We start from the raw sequence: 16,332 nt of genomic DNA on the forward strand, positions 1-16,332 counted from the left end.
AAACAAAAAAAGAAAAAAGAAAGAAAGAAAAGCTCTAACTCGGTAAGAAATTAATTCGTTTTAATACTCTCGATGTTACCTTTCGGAACTCTTATGGTTTTGATAATATTTAATACGGATTTGTAAGAAAAAAATATTTTTCAAAAAATTTACTTGCAATATAGTTTTCATCATTTTTCATAAAATTTACTTGTGTATCTAATAAGATTTTAAATGTGGAGTGAGAGACACCAAATTGAGAGAGAAAAACCAAGTTGAAAGACTAGGGAGAGAGACCACATAGAAGGAGAAAGAAAAGCGAGGGTAACTAACAAAAAGAGAGAAATACTAATTGTAAATGTAGAGAGAGAGAGGCCGTAAAAATAGAACTTGCATCTATATCTATTTAGGGATCATCTCAAAAAAATTTGTATGCATTAGGGTTTTAAATATAGAGAGACACTTGGGTAGGTGGCATGTATATCAAATGTGGTTTTAAATATGGAGAGAGAGTGAGAGCACGTAAAAAGAGGTGTTTACATACATGTCTCATAAATAAATAAAAAAAGATAATAAAATTGAAAAAATGATACTTATCAATAAAATAAGCAAGGTTGGGTGATGGGAGATGCTCTCTCTCTAATGTTTTCATCTCTATTGATAATTTCGTGTCATATATTTATTAAAAAAAGAAAAAAGCATACTAATTTCTCTTGCTAACCTATTTTTGTGGTTCATATATTAGGGCATATATTAGAGTATCAAATATCTAGTGGATTTTTTTCTTAGAGAAAAAGTTTGGAAGTTCCAAAAGAAATTACTCTCTTTCTCAAATTTAGTTTTCTAAAAAACTCTTGCGTTCTTCAAAAATTGAGAAAAGATATGTAAGAGACAAAAGCACAAGTTACGTCATATATAATTTTTTAAAAATAGTAGACATCTAAAGTTCTTAAAAATCTGATCGAAAGCTCTTGGAGTTTGGGATTTCTCTTGCTTTTTATTAGCTTAGATAATGATCAATTTTATGGATTACTATCAACTATGATACCATCTCTCTCTACAATGTCGAGATACAAAATATGGTATTTACTACTTTAAGTGTGTACTCTATTTTTCTCTTTCCTTAAATATGATAATGTGTCTTGCAATCTCTGTAGAATTAGGGCCCTTTCTTATTTTTGTGATATGCGTCCGTCCCTTAACTCCTCTTAATTTACCTAATAGAAAAATTTGTCTTGTGAAGTAATAATAATATTTACTCTCTTCTCTCTCTCAAATTTGATTTTCGAAAAAAATCTCATGTTCCTAAATATTTGAGAAACGATATGTAAGAGACAAAAACACAATTTACATTATACATAATTTTTTTTTAAAATAGAATAATCTAAAGTTCCAAAAAATCTGACTGAATGCTCTTAGAATTTGAAATTTCTTTTGCTTTTTATTAAAATAGATAATGATCAATTTTATAGGTTACTACCAAATGTAATACCATCTCTCTCTCTCTATAATGTCGAGATACAAAATATGGTATGTACTACTTTAAGTAATAAAAATAATAATAAGAAAGGGATTCTTACAAAAAAAATTAAATGTATTTAAGAAAAAATAAATGATAAAGATGAATACTTTTTTCATCTCGTCGTATCAATAGAATATTTTTTATATAGCTAAAAATTTATAATAATAAATAAGAAAATCAGTCATAATCTATTTTTCAAGCATAGACTTTCTAATCTATTTTTCAGGTATAGAGCTTTTGCCAAAATTTCAATTTCACATTCAATTTATTGACAAAAAAAGATGAGTTATGAGAAAAAATTAAAAGCATAAGAAGTTAATGTAAGGGGTGCGGTTTGTATAGAGCCGAGGCTCTAAACAATTAAATTATAGCTCACCTTCAAATAGTGTCAAGAAATATGGTTTTCATACTGAAAATTTTTGTGATAGCTTTAAATATATTTGCGTCTTTAATTATAAAATTTAAAGCTTCAAAAATAGTGTATATCAAGCAGATCTATGAAAACTTGAAACTCTTGAAAATTGACCATCCAAAAATGTTAACAAGATACACTATTTTTAAAACTTGAAATCCATTTCTTTCTCATGTCTATGCATCTTGATGTCCAGATGATCAATTTGATGATCTTTGGGCATCAACTCTAATTTGATTGTTTACGTCCTAGGCTTTATACAAACTTTTCCCTAATGTAAAAAATAAGAACTTCTTTGAGATTCATTCTCAGCAAATTATATTATAATATGAATGATGTTAAAGTTATAAATAAGTAAATAAATATTAAATAAATGAACAAAATTTTTTACATACCTTCAAAGACTTTTAGAGATGTTTATAGTATTTAAGAAAAAATAAATAATAAAAGATGGATACTTTTTTCATCTTGTTGTATCAATAGAATATTTTTTATATATCTAAAAATTCATAATAATAAATGTAAAAATTAGTCATAATCTATTGTTCAAGCATAGAACTTTCTAAAAATTAGTCATAATATATTTTTCAGGCATAGAGCTTCCGCCAAAACTTTCAATTTCATATTCAATTTATTAACAAAGCAAGAAGATGAGTTATGGGAAAAATTAAAAGCATGAGAAGTTAATATAAAAAATAAGAACTTCTTTGAGATTCATTCTCAACCAATTATATTATAATATGTATGATGTTAAAGTTATAAAAAAAATATTAAATAAATAAACCAAAAGAATTGACATATTTTTAAAAGAAAATTACGTAAATATCCATTTTATTTTCTTTTATTACAAAAATACCTAAAAGTTTCCGTTATTATGTCCATGTTTTGAGCTACCCATTTTTTTATTTTTCGAAAACCAAAATTTAAGAAATTTTGGTTTTTGAAAAACCGAATTTCATCTTTTGTAGTCTTGGCCAAGTTAATTGGCCTCGGCCTATGTACTGATTGTTTATCAATATTATGTATGCCCAAATATTTAAATGTGGGGATGAATTATTATTTTTTGTTATCATTTATTCCTCTACACTTCACGTTAAGGAGTCCCGCCATACGCAATCTATTTTTTTTAAGAGACAATATCTCCATGCCCTCCATATGTACGTTTTATATCTTAATAGATCCAAGATTTCAAAACCTATCTTGGGTCATAAAAATTCTAAGTTTTATATTTTTTAATCTCTTAAGCCAACTTTATACCCTTTAAACCTATTTTTTTACCCCAAACAAATATAGAAAAGACATCATTTCTAAACATTATCTTTTCTCTCTCTTCACGTAATTTTCCCCTATATATCTCTTTACTTATTTTCCCACTTTCTCTCCCCTGTGTCTCACTCTCTCTCTCTCGTTAGAGAGAGAAATAGGGTGAATGTTATAGAGAGAGAAATTTGAGGGAATATATCACGTAAAGAGAGGAAGAGTTTAGAATGAGGATTTTTTTCTATATATTTGTTCGGGCTAAAAAAATAGTTAAAAGTGAGTAAAGTTAGTAAGGGGGTTAGGAGATATATTTTGAATATTTGAGTTTATTAGGATATGAAAACCGAAAATAAGGGGTACCCTTTTTTTTAATGGGCAGGATTTGATACCAAAACTATTTACCAAAACCTCTTGAAGAGGCCTGTATGTTTTTACCATTACATTATTTGAATAATAGTAATAGAAGTAGGAATTGTATTATATGTAAGGGGAGAAAAGTTTTGGTTTTTCAAAAATCGAAAATAGGTAGTTTCGGCATTTTTAAAAAAATTTGTTACAGACATATGAGTAATAACGAAAAGATTTAGGTATTTTCATAATAACAAAAAATGAAACGAATATTTATATAATTTTTCCTACCTTTAAAAGCCTTTAGAGATGTTTATAGCATCAATAAGCATAACGAATTCAATATCAATACTACAATAATAAAAAAAATTAAAATATATGAAAATAAATAAATCAAAAAAAATATATATATAAAAGATATCAAACACAAATAAACAAAAATATAATAATAAATAATGTATACTCTCTCTCTCCATGTGATGGGAGAGGTCTTTCACTCTTTCAACCAATTTCTCTCACGCCTCTCAATTATTATATTTCTACCCTCTTTACTACAAGATATTTATTTAGATTTTAATTGATTGTATCTACCTGTAATTTTGGCGTTACTTGTGGCTCTATCTATCCATGTCTCTTTCCTCCCTCTGACTTTCACTTACTAGATAAACATATAAATTTCTTTTAAAAAAAAGTTCTCTCCCTCCTGCCTTAAATATGAGAAATGAAGATGGAAGCCAATCTATCTTTATAATTTTCTCTCTCCCTCCCTCCCATAATTTTTTCTCCAAGTGTTTTTTCTCCATCAAAATTCTCTCCAAGTCTATCGTCCAAATAAAAGTGGGATGTGCTTCCATTGAGAGATGTTATCATATTTGAATGGAGAATCCTCTTGGATATGGAAACCATCTTAGATACATATGTATAGCTTGATATGTATGTATATCTTTCTCATCTCTCTTTTGAATTGAGTTTGGAGTAGGTATCTATTCTATGAGTTTGAACCAAAATATAGAAAAAAAAATGTCCTATTTCTCAAATTAAGAAATTGAAACACTCTTTCTCCCTCTTCTTAAAATCTCTTCTTTTTCTCTCTCTTCTTAAAATTTATACTTTTTTTCTCTTTACCTAAAATATATACTCTTCACGAATAAAAGGGAAATCTTTCTATGTTCACCCTACAGCATAGAAGTTCTATCATCCCCCTTATCCAACCGTCCATTTTTTAATGGAGGGCTAAGATTGCCCCAATCACAATGTCACGTCTCTACACTGTTTTATTTTTAAATTTTTTTTTTACAAACTGTTTTGACACCAAAATTTGGACGTCCATTCATCTATTAAACTTGCACTAATGAAAAATAAAAAAAATTATTTTTCAATAAAATAAAATGACCAAAATACCTTGAAAGCTTCAAGGGGTAGTTTGGTCATTAGTTTTTTTCGAAAAATTATTGTTAATATTTTCTATAGGTGCACCCCAATGAGAAGATGGTACGTACCAAATTTCATAATCAGAAAAATTGTATCAAAAAAAAAAAAAAATTACTTTAAGACGTCGGATCTAAGATCAAACGGTGAGTGGCTCTCTTGATAAAAAATGGACGGCTGGATCATAGGGGAGGAATTTCTATGTTGTAGGGGGAACATAGAAAGCTTTTCTCTCATAAAATATTAAGAAATGGTAGAGATCTTCTTTTCTCTACTTTTCATGCACAAATTTAAAGAATATAAATTTTTTTTTCCTATTACTCAATAAGATACGGAAACAATATCTCTATTATCCTAAAATCTCTACTTGCTCTCTCTTCTTAAAATCTCTACTCTACACACACAAAATTTTAGTCTCTCTCTTCCCTTAAACATGAGAAATATGTCTTACAACCTATATAATATTAAGATCTCTTCTTATTTTCGTGACACGTACCCACCATTTAACTATTGCTTAATAATGTAGTATAGATAATGAAAATTCATAATATAATACTTTTTTTTTTATAAAGCCGAAAAACTATTTATATCGATTTTAATTAGTAGAGATCAATCCTAGGTGACTCATGAATTTGGATCACTGATTTGTCCATCCAAATCCGTTTCTCCAATGATCAACCAGCCCGATAGAACATGGTTTTTAAAGAATCGGTAAAACCATGTGGCTTTACTTTTTGGGAAAAGTTTATATAGAGCCGAGGCTCTAAACAATCACATTCGAGCCTACTTCAAAAATTTTATTAGACGAGATTGTTTTGATGCCTAAAAGTCCTCAAGTTGATCATCTCGACATCAAGATGCATTGACGTGAGAAAAAAATTGATTTCAAGTTTTGGAAATAATATATTTTGTAGTGCATTTTTTTACTGTCAATTTTCAAGACTTTCAAGTTTTTATAGATTTGTCAAATACATCATTTTTAAGCTTTAAACTTTATAAATAAAGATAAAAATATATATTTAGGCTATCACAAAACTTTCTAGTGTTGAAATCACATTTCTCAACATTATTTAAAGGTATGCTCTAATTTGATTGTTTAGAGCCTAGGCTCTATACAAACCGCACCCCTACTTTTTTTAGTGTAAATCTCATGCCTTATTCTAGGTAAATGTGACCCTTGGTGTCGTGCCTCAGAGATTTGAGTAGATAGTTGAGATGACTTGCCTCGTAATGTCACAAGCTAGATTAAAATCTTGATCAATGGTTCATAATTTTTTTATTTTTTATTTTTATTCTGTAAATACTTTTGAATCAAAATTTAGGGCATACATAGATATGTAAGGGGTGCATATGATAAAAATAAAAAAAAAATATTTTTCATAATAAAAAATTACCAAAATACCCTTGAAAATTATAGGGGCATTTGATTATTTATTTGTATAAAAATATTTGTTTCTTATCTTCCCCATGAAGTTCATTTGGTTATTTATTTGTACAAAAATATTTGTTTCTTATCTTCCCCATGAAGTTCACCCTAAGGATGCTCAAAATTTCATTAAAAAATATTTTGTAAAAATAAAAAAATAAATAAAAAGCGGTCACATAGAAACATTTCCCTATTTTAACCTCACATATTAATTACAGGAGAAGTTTTTTACGAGTGAGCTGATGCTTACCCTTGGGTGTGGTAGCACATTAAATAATATTAGTGCACGTGATTTAATATAATTATAAACGAATAAATTTTCATTTTGAAGTAATATTTTTTAGAAGGCATGGCATCATTCAATTATTAAATTATTTTTAATAAAATCATAATGATTAATTTTATTCATGTTAACCATTTTTCACAAATATTATTGGGCAGTGATCCAATGCAACGGTTGTATCATAGTATAACGGAACAACACTTCTAGAAAACTATACTTGTGGTATTTGTATGATCCAAAATTCTGCATACACTCTCTTCATCTCAACAATCAATCTCAAAAAAAAAAAAAAAAAAAAAAAAAAAAGAAGAAAAATCAAACTGAACCCCTAGATATGATCAAAATGAGTATCATCCAACAACGAATCTAGACCACTCAATTGATGAATTTCAAGATCTTAACCTTTACAAACTCAAAAAATCATTTTTATTTTTATTTTTTAACATTGTTCATCTAATGATGATAAAGCCATCTAAAAATATTAGAAAAGAAAAAACAATCAATCTAAACCTAGATCTAAGTATCTTATCGAAATGGATGGCCCACATTAACATGCTTAAAAAATACTTTATAGATTACATTTTCAAATTTTTCTTTTTTGTGATTGTTCATTAGAATTATAAGAGTGTATATTTTAAATTTTGGATCAAACAAATAGTCATAACATGGGTTTTAAAAGTTGTTGCATTATATTATGATACAACAGTTTCAAAATATCACTGCCTAATACTATTGATTGATATAAAATATAAAAGTAAGGGTGGCAACCGGTTGGGTATGGGTCAGGTCTGGCTGGACCTGAACCCAGACCCCAATAAATTTGGGTCTAGGTTTTGGACCCAACCCGACGGGTCTTGGGTCTACCCCATAAATTTTTCCCAAATAGTGATCACCAACGGTGTTCAAAAACATGAGAAGTCAATGATCCAAAACTTTTTGGTTCATAAGAATAAACTCATTATACGTAAAAAAAAAAGAAAAAAGAAAAAAAGATAGACAGCCAATAGTTTCATCCTTTTCACTTGCATTCAGCAAACATAATGGATAATATGAACACGATAACTACTGATTTGTAAGCTAATGATTTCAGTCCATAATAAACAAGGGGAAAAAAAATTCAAAGCTGCAACTGAAGCAGCAGCCTTCAGCGTTCTGGTCCAGCTTGTATACGTGAAACAGTGGGAAGAGTCTCAATTTTTGGTCCATCCTATCAATACAAGAAGTATACCAAGAATGTCAAGGGCTAGAAGGGACTTCAGGAACTGCTGCTTCCTTGGTGTATAGGGTGGATAACGTGCAGAAAGATCTCCACCAAAGGAGCGGCGTAGCACTGCTTTTTTGTGGCTGAAAATATCAAACGAAAATTTACCATGATACGCCCCAATACCACTATCCCCTACGCCTCCAAATGGTAGGGAGGAAATTGTGAGCTGCAAAACCAACATGAAATAGGTCGTCTTTTAAGAATCAAATTGGAAATTACATACATCTACACATAAATAACCATCGAGAAACGAATATTTACATGCAAGCACGTATCGTTGACAAGAAGCCCCCCTGCAGATATGCTTTTGACAAACTTCTCCTCCAGCTTCTTGTCACTCGTAAAGAGATACGCTGCTAGTGGCTTTGCTCTAGAATTTATAAGCTCAAAACTCTCGTCTATTTTATCTACCTGTTAATAAAATACAAGTGATTTTTTCTTAGCCAAGACTGTATTGAGTAAGGTTCAGGGAGACCTACAAAGTATCCAAGGTTTTTTGGCCACATTTATTCAATTACTGTACAATGCAGTACCAGGCTGGTCAATTGGATAAAACAACCATGCACAAATATTCAATTGGTATTCTCCATGTTCCTTATAATAGGGAGAAACACCATCATGATATTCACTCTCTTCATCTCTGCCTCAGAGTTCAATCAATAAGTGATGTGCACATATATTTAAGTAAAAAAAGGACGTAAAAAATTCACTTTTTCTGATAGAGACACTTACTGAGATTATGGGAAGTAATGGGCCAAATATCTCATCACTCATAACCAGGGAATCCATCGGAGCGTCTTGTATGAGTGTAGGTGCAATCATGCTGTAAACGAGTATCCATATTAGCAAGAAACAGGTTCATAAACTTCACTACAGAAGTATGATTTATTTTCCAGTAACAGTGGAAAATGAAAACTTACAGGTGTTTCTCATCACGTTGACCACCATGAACAATCTTATCACACACCTTTTCATCATCTAACATATTTGACAGGCGGGCAAAATGATTGGAATTCACAATGCGAGACAAATCCTTTGATTCAAAGGGATCCTTCCCATAGAATTTCTCCAATGTAGATTTAAAAGACTCAACCTGCCCAAAAAATGGAATAAACACCAATAACACATTATAACCAAATTTTCCCAACTTTGATAGGGCCCACCATAGACAGTTCAAACTTGTACCACTTTTGGAGCATTGGATTTTTCAGTAATTATATAGTCTGGTGCAATACATGCTTGCCCGTTATTGCTTCCCCATTTCCCCACAACAATCCGTCTTGTTGCCACCTACATAAATCCGAAGAAGATTTCTAGTCATATTAGGAGTAATGAAATAAACAGAATTCAGAGGTAAATATTTCATGGAAGTTCTACAAGAACTATTACTTCTAAATTGATGTCCGAATCAATTATAACAGGACATTTCCCACCCAGCTCGAGGATTACAGGTGTAAGGTGCTTTGCAGCTGCACTCATCACAATTCTCCCCACCTTTCCATTTCCTATAGAGCAAACAAGTTCAATCATCAGGTTCCAATGCATATTCATATTCTTAGTTTTCAATCCTAAATTATGCATATTCTTGTAAAACAATTCCTACAGCATAATAATTGATAAAACTCAAATGATATGGTGAAGAACAAATTTTCAAAGTCCATCTCACTGAATTCTCTCGCAGTTAATCCACTTACAAATATAATCAAGCAACAGAGCCTTACCATCATAAGGGCAGAGCTCAAAAACTGAAACAGGAGATTTGAATTTTGAGCTTGGAGTATCTATCAGCCCACATTATATATTACTTTCTATCAAGTTTATTATGGAGTGATCTAAAACTTGTGATCTGGCCATGAGAAGGAATAGTCTAGTACAACGTAACTATGAAATAGAATATCTATGCCCAGAACAGCTTTCAGTAAATATGAAATAGAAATATAGGAAGGTAGCATGAAAGAGATCAAGTCATAACAGTTCATGGTTGAATACACTGAATTAAGTAATCTTTCCAAAATCCATCTATTCAAGTAATATCATCTACAATTAAACTTTCTCAATCTATAGTTCTGTCGATGTTTCTCTGAAAAATTTAACCTTATTCTAGACTCGAAAAAGTATTTCATGTCTACTGCAAGAAAATGCAAAAAGAATGGAAATAGAAACAAGAAAAACACACAAACGATTTACCTGTATACATTATTTTATCCCATTTCTGTTCCAACAAAGCAGTTGTTTCAGCAACAGCCCCTTCAACAACTCTGATAGCAGAATTGTCAAGATATTCATGTATAAGAGTTGCAAGCAAGGAGGATGTAGCTGGTGATATTTCCGATGGTTTCAACACAACAGCATTCCCAGCAACAATAGCTCCAATCAAGGGGTTGAGTGACAGCACTGGAAAAATTGCAAGTATCATGTGAGCACTACCTCTAATGAACTAGCTTATGTGTGGCAAAATGCACTAAATCCACTCCATAGCTATTATTCATCAGCAGAGCAAAGGAAGACTGATATCATCTAGTCTGTCTCTATGGCAGGAAACTGGAAATATAAAGAATTTCATAGTCCACTGGTTAGGAAGAAGGAATATCACATTAATTTCACAAGTTTCATCTTGAACAATTAGATTTTCCTACTTATGTAACAATATCCAAGAACATTCTAAGCCACATGTTTCTATACTCCAAAAAAACAAATGAATTAAGAAAAATGGGACAGATAGCATAAGTTATCATGAGGCATATATGGAGGATCCTTAGCATCATCAAAGCCCTTTCCCAACTAATTGGGGTTGGCTAATTCATGGAAAATTTTTGGAAAAATTTTATATCGGTTGCCTACCTAACATAACTCACCTCCTTTACCCCGGCTTGGGAGGATAAAAGTAGCAATAATAAAAGAAAAAACTTCTTGATCATGTATATATCACACAATATTCAAGTTTCCACAACAGTATATTAATTGTATCTTCCACATTATTCATCTTTACATGGTTGCCATTATTTGTGTAACTGAAAGGGTATTTATGCCTATAATGCAAGTTACTATGTAAATCACCTAAGGCTATATTACAATTAATGAGAATCAATAGTTCTCATTCCTCGCAATTGACATGGTATAATCCTAAACCTCACTAAACCAAGGAATTTTCAAATCCAGACACCCTTAACTCTAATTTTTAAATCCACAATCAGACTCCAAAATTTACTTCACTGATATCCAAAACCATATTCTAACAATAAGACATGCAACATTTTACTGACAAAAATGTTTATAAAATAACAAAATTTGGTACTTTGGAACCATGGGAACTCGTAAAAAGAATCATTGAATCAATTTGAAGTATCTTTGGAAACTAAAATTTTTATTTAATTTTCAAATCCAGACACCCTTAACTCTAACTTTTAAATCCACAATCAGACTCCAAAATTTACTTTACTGATATCCAAAACCCTATTCTAACAATAAGACATGCAACATTTTATGACAAAAAATTTTATAAAATAATAAAAATTGGTACTTTGGAACCATAGGAACTCGTAAGAAGAAACATTAAATCAATTTGAAGTATCTTTGAAAACTATTTTTTTTTTTTAATAATACAATTCTTTTTTAAATACAAAAAATAAGGTCCTAAAGGTGCAATTTGAAAAAATTTATCATGGATGAATTCTTTATGTATTGCGCACATTTAAGAAAGGGAAAAGAATTTTGAGAAGGAGAAATACCAATGGGTTCAATTTTGTTTTTCAAATTGAAAAAGGCTGAACGTTTTAAAGCAAGAGATGGACATACGTCCAATGTGATTTTGTTTGAAAAAAATGAGAGGGAAGATTCTCTTTCACTCCATCCCAAAGGCTTCATCTGTGGGATCTTCCACATTAAAAAGAAAAAAGTGCAGGGACAAATGTAACTCCAAAGATTGGAATATATGAAAGACCTAAGGTTTCTATGAGAGAGAAAAGATCTAAAAGTTTTTTTTAGAGTTGTTTCCTCAAAGGGGGGATAAGGTTTGGGTTTGATGGAAAGAATTAGTAGAAGGATGTCTCTAATTTGTCAAGTTACAAATTTTCTTCCGAAGATGGACAGATCGCAGAGTGCCTAAAGTTGAACAAAGAAATCAGCATGGTCAACATGAGTGAGAAAGTAGTGATTACCTATTATCAGCCAGTCTACTATAATTTTAAGGTATCAATGCAGTCGTGATGTAATTGGAATTCCTATTAATTTATTTTAAGCCTGAGAAAAAAGTACTCACAGATAGGATAATTCCATGCCGAAATGACTAGAACAACTCCTAGTGGTTCTGATACAATTTCTGCTGATGAAGGGAAAGTAGCCAATGACGAAGAGACCTGAATGAATATAAATAAATCAAGAGAATATTAAAAAATATAGAAAAGAATAATTATTTTATACGGATGACAGAGAGAAGACATTTTATTTTGTATAACAGTTTTTATTTTAAGAATAACTGTGTGAAGTAATTTTTCAGTATACCTTTTCTGGCTTCATCCAACTTTTCAACTCCTTAAGCACCAATTTGGCCTCAGATCTTGTCAAAGAAATCTGAAGATAAACCATATAGTATCACAAATACAGAAGACATGAACAAACATATAAGTTTGCTTATCTGAAATTTTATGAGACAAAATCATGTTTTTCAAAGATTAACTATTAGTTACTATTAATGAATATATTAGTTTTCACGTTGATATTGGAAAGATCATGAAACCCTTTTCGTTAAACTTTCCCAAAACATATTTGGTGTTAGTCTCATACAGCTGTACATAAATCTTTATAACAAAGAAAGCATTTCGATTGTCATCGAAGTGATTGTCATCGAAGTGAAAAGAAAGATCACGTTGTAGCCAACAAAGATGGTGAAAGGAAATACTGCCAAAAGGTTACAGTCTCCACTTTCTGGAACTATAAGAAAAGAAAGCAGATAAAGTATGCAAAAACGTAGAGGAAACCAATAATGTCAAGACCCTTTTTTTGCAAAGGAAAAATAATGCTATAATTTTCTCAAGATAAAATCAAAAGAACTACATTTGATGCCTAAATTGAGTCAGTACACCTTGGTAATGTCGTCCTCTTGCAAATACTGCCCATGAAGCGCACTCCATATCTATTTAGTGGCTGAAGAAGATAGCCAGCCTATCACTTATATGTGTTCTATGATTCTATCACATTCAATATAACCAACTAATAATTGGGCAACTATCACGTATTTTTAGGGCCTGAATTCTTCAAGGTGGTGATTCCTCCAATAGCATAACATAATCAATACTTTCCTCTTGAAAATATAGTTGATTGTGGTGACTATGAAAAGAAGTAGACTGCATTCAATTTCATATAGGTGATAAATAAAATAGATTTTTCAAATGAGGTGAACAGCAACCAACAGCTACATGTTTTCCTGAAGGTGAAAACATGCACGAGATGTTCATGCCTATATATCTTTATTCAAGAAGGTGAAAATGAGACAAGATATGCATGGATTATTGATTTGTTTATATGGAGAAATTGAAGAGAAACTTCTCACAACCTGCTAGAACTCTCACAGAATAAACTAAAATTCAGCGAGACATAAACAGATAGGGTAAAAACCTTAAGAAAGAGACCCCAGCATTGCGCCACAGAAGGAAAAAATATGCTTTCTATATAAGCCTCTAAACAAAATGAGCCGATAATGAAAACTCATGTCCATGTATCTCTCTTTCATGGATCACATGAAGTCCCTTTTTTCAACTGATTAGTCGAAACCTATCTTCTTCTTGAAAATTATTCAACTCACAACAAAAGAAGTAGCTCCATCAGACTTCTTTCTCTCGACCTTGATCCAGCTCTTCCTTTCTAGGAAATATCATAGGTCTTTTCTTTCAAGTTCGAGGCGTTCTCTCTTTAGCTGTCCATTTGGAACCTCCAAAGGAACATATCAAATACTAGAAAAACTCTCTCAAAGGTCAACTTCTGACTTTATTACTCCCAAAAAAAATTTTTTCCAGAAAATAACAGTAGTACATGAAACTTCATCATTTTTGACACCATCAACATATACTCATTTGTTTAATATCTTTAAAAGTTCAAAACAGTCACTGCTTCTTTGGTTGTGAATCAGAACACCATCCTAATAGCAAGGCAAAAGGTAAGGAAGAAATACCATGAAGGACATTTCCGAAAAAGGGAAAGAGGCATTTACACCCTATTCCAATCTGCTGAGATTGCAAGGGAGATTTCCTTGTTGGGAGGAAATTTTAGTTTAATCTCGCTTAATTGGGGCCTCTCATCTTCACCCCCTAACCACTTGTACCGCTCTATGTTGTTCCCTTTAACACGTTCGCATAATTCTTTTCCTTTTGTTATTTGTACAAGATAACATCAGTGGCAAAAATCAACTGATAATATAAGCAAAATGGCTCTCCCCGCCCACAGAAAAAGATATAGTGAGAAGGTCATATGATACTATTATATTTTCCCTTCAAAATTCAGAGTCTCGAGATTAAAAAGTCTTAAGGGGACATAAAATTAAAAACTCACTAGTCTTGGGTCAGGCTTATTGATTGTATATGTAGATGGAATGGAGAAAATGAACCATTCCCTTTTCTTTTCTAGAGAAACCTGTTTAATCAAATGCTTACAGTAAGGTAATCCAATCTTTCTATACTACTCTATGGTCCACTTCAGAGAATATCGAGTAAAATGTGCAAGGGGGCATATAAAAATAAATAGTCACTGGTGTGGGGTTAGTCTCATTGATTGTATAAGTAGATGGCATGGAGTAAATGAACAACCACTTTTTTCTTTTCCAAACAAACCTGTTTGATCAGGTGTTTACAGTACAAGTAATCCAATAAGAGACAACTCTTGTTCTGAGCAGCTTTTTAATAAACAGTTTGATGAATTGACAAATTTATTCACAAGGCCCAACCATAATTTACCTTAACAACATCGATCCAAAGGTTCAGAATTCAAATCATATAAAAGGACTTCAATTCTCAAACAAATAATCAATCTCTAGGCCAAAAGGTTTGAAATAAAACAAAACCCTTAAAACTGAAAAATCTTTCTTCCACTTCTGCTATCTACCCATAAACATTAAATGCATACAGGGGGCCACCACCCCAAACAAATAACAATCCAGAACAAAAAGAAATACTGAGATTTCAATGAAACTAAGATGATAGACAGACAAATAGAGACATGGGTATTCAATTAGAGAGAGAGAGAGAGAGAGAGAGAGAGAGAGAGAGAGAGAGAGAGAGAGAGAGAGAGAGGAGAAACCTCATGAAGGTAGGATTCGAATTGGGGCTTGGCGAGATCGGCATAAAGAGCTTCCATGATCTCCTTCTCTTTCTCATCAATCATCTTGATCAACTGCTTCACCTGCTGCACTCTCCACTCATAACTCCTAGTCTTACCACTCCTGAAACTCGCTCTAAGCTCGGATACCAGAGCCACCGCGCTCTCCCCATCAAAGCACTCCTGCTCCTTATCACTCATCTCCCCATCGAAGCACTCCTGCTCCTTATCACTCATCTCCCCATCGAAGCACTCCTGCTCCTTATCACTCATCTCCCCATCGAGGCACTTCTGCTCCCCATCACTCATCGCAAATAAAAGATGAAGAAGACAGCGGAACGGTTATAGAATCAAAGAGAGAAAGAGGAAAGAAGAAGAAGAAGCTTCTGCTGAATTTAGAGATGAAAAGCCTGGAAGCGATGATGGGTGCTTAGAAACAAGAGCTCCACCGAACAGAGCTTAACAGAGCAAGCGATAGAGGTAGAGAGAACAGAAGAGTCTATCAGAAGAGAGAAAACAGGAAGATGGGTTTCCTTCTTTTATGCCCAAACAAGCAAGAGAGAGAGAGAATGGGTTGTTTTACACAAACAAGAGAGAGAACCTTCCAAAAAAAAAAAGCAAGAGAGATAATTCAAGGGAAGATGAAACAAAAGAGTGGTGATGTTTTTCCTTGAGAGAGACAGAGAGAATTCGAGGGAAGATGAAACAAAAAGTGGTGATATTTTTCCTTGTTGACCCTTAACCAGAGGCCCGATTACTTCTTCCTTGTACTGAAAGCAAAGTTTCGATTGTCATGTACATTATTTTTCTCCTTCTAACTTTTATACATGAATTTAACTTTACAGATACCACCTTCTAGCTTATATGATGATATCATTAACTTTACAGATACCACCTTCTAGCTTATATGATGATATCATGCGTAGATGCATTAAAGATATCAAGTTTTCTTTCTCAAATTCAGCTATATTCGAGCAAATCTGAGGCCCCCAATTAGGAGGTGGATCAACTGATAACCAAAACCTTAGGCGTCCCTATTTTCATTCTCTCTCTCTAAAGATGGTGATCGATGTTAAGTCTCTCTCTTATAAACATTGCACGTTTA

The 16,332-nt window shown here is 32.0% G+C and overlaps 1 protein-coding gene across 1 annotated transcript; it reads right to left on the reverse strand.

Annotated features, from left to right (window-relative positions):
* Window positions 1-7,653: 7,653 nt before the first annotated feature.
* Window positions 7,654-16,020, reverse strand: ALDH3H1 (aldehyde dehydrogenase 3H1). The gene is made up of 10 exons (XM_011626076.3): window positions 15,210-16,020; window positions 12,423-12,491; window positions 12,181-12,277; window positions 10,110-10,316; window positions 9,312-9,427; window positions 9,108-9,212; window positions 8,843-9,015; window positions 8,655-8,745; window positions 8,184-8,333; window positions 7,654-8,088 (listed from the first exon to the last, which is right to left on the reverse strand). The coding sequence occupies exons 1-10, from the start codon at window positions 15,534-15,536 to the stop codon at window positions 7,849-7,851; spliced, it is 1,575 nt and encodes a 524-aa protein (XP_011624378.1). The 5' UTR covers window positions 15,537-16,020; the 3' UTR covers window positions 7,654-7,848.
* Between the last annotated feature and the right edge of the window lie 312 nt (window positions 16,021-16,332).

This window comes from Amborella trichopoda, chromosome 11 (genome assembly GCF_054954075.1).
Source record: "Amborella trichopoda isolate Santa Cruz 75 chromosome 11, AtrichopodaSantaCruz75HAP2 v2.0, whole genome shotgun sequence".
Taxonomy (NCBI): Eukaryota; Viridiplantae; Streptophyta; class Magnoliopsida; order Amborellales; family Amborellaceae; genus Amborella; species Amborella trichopoda.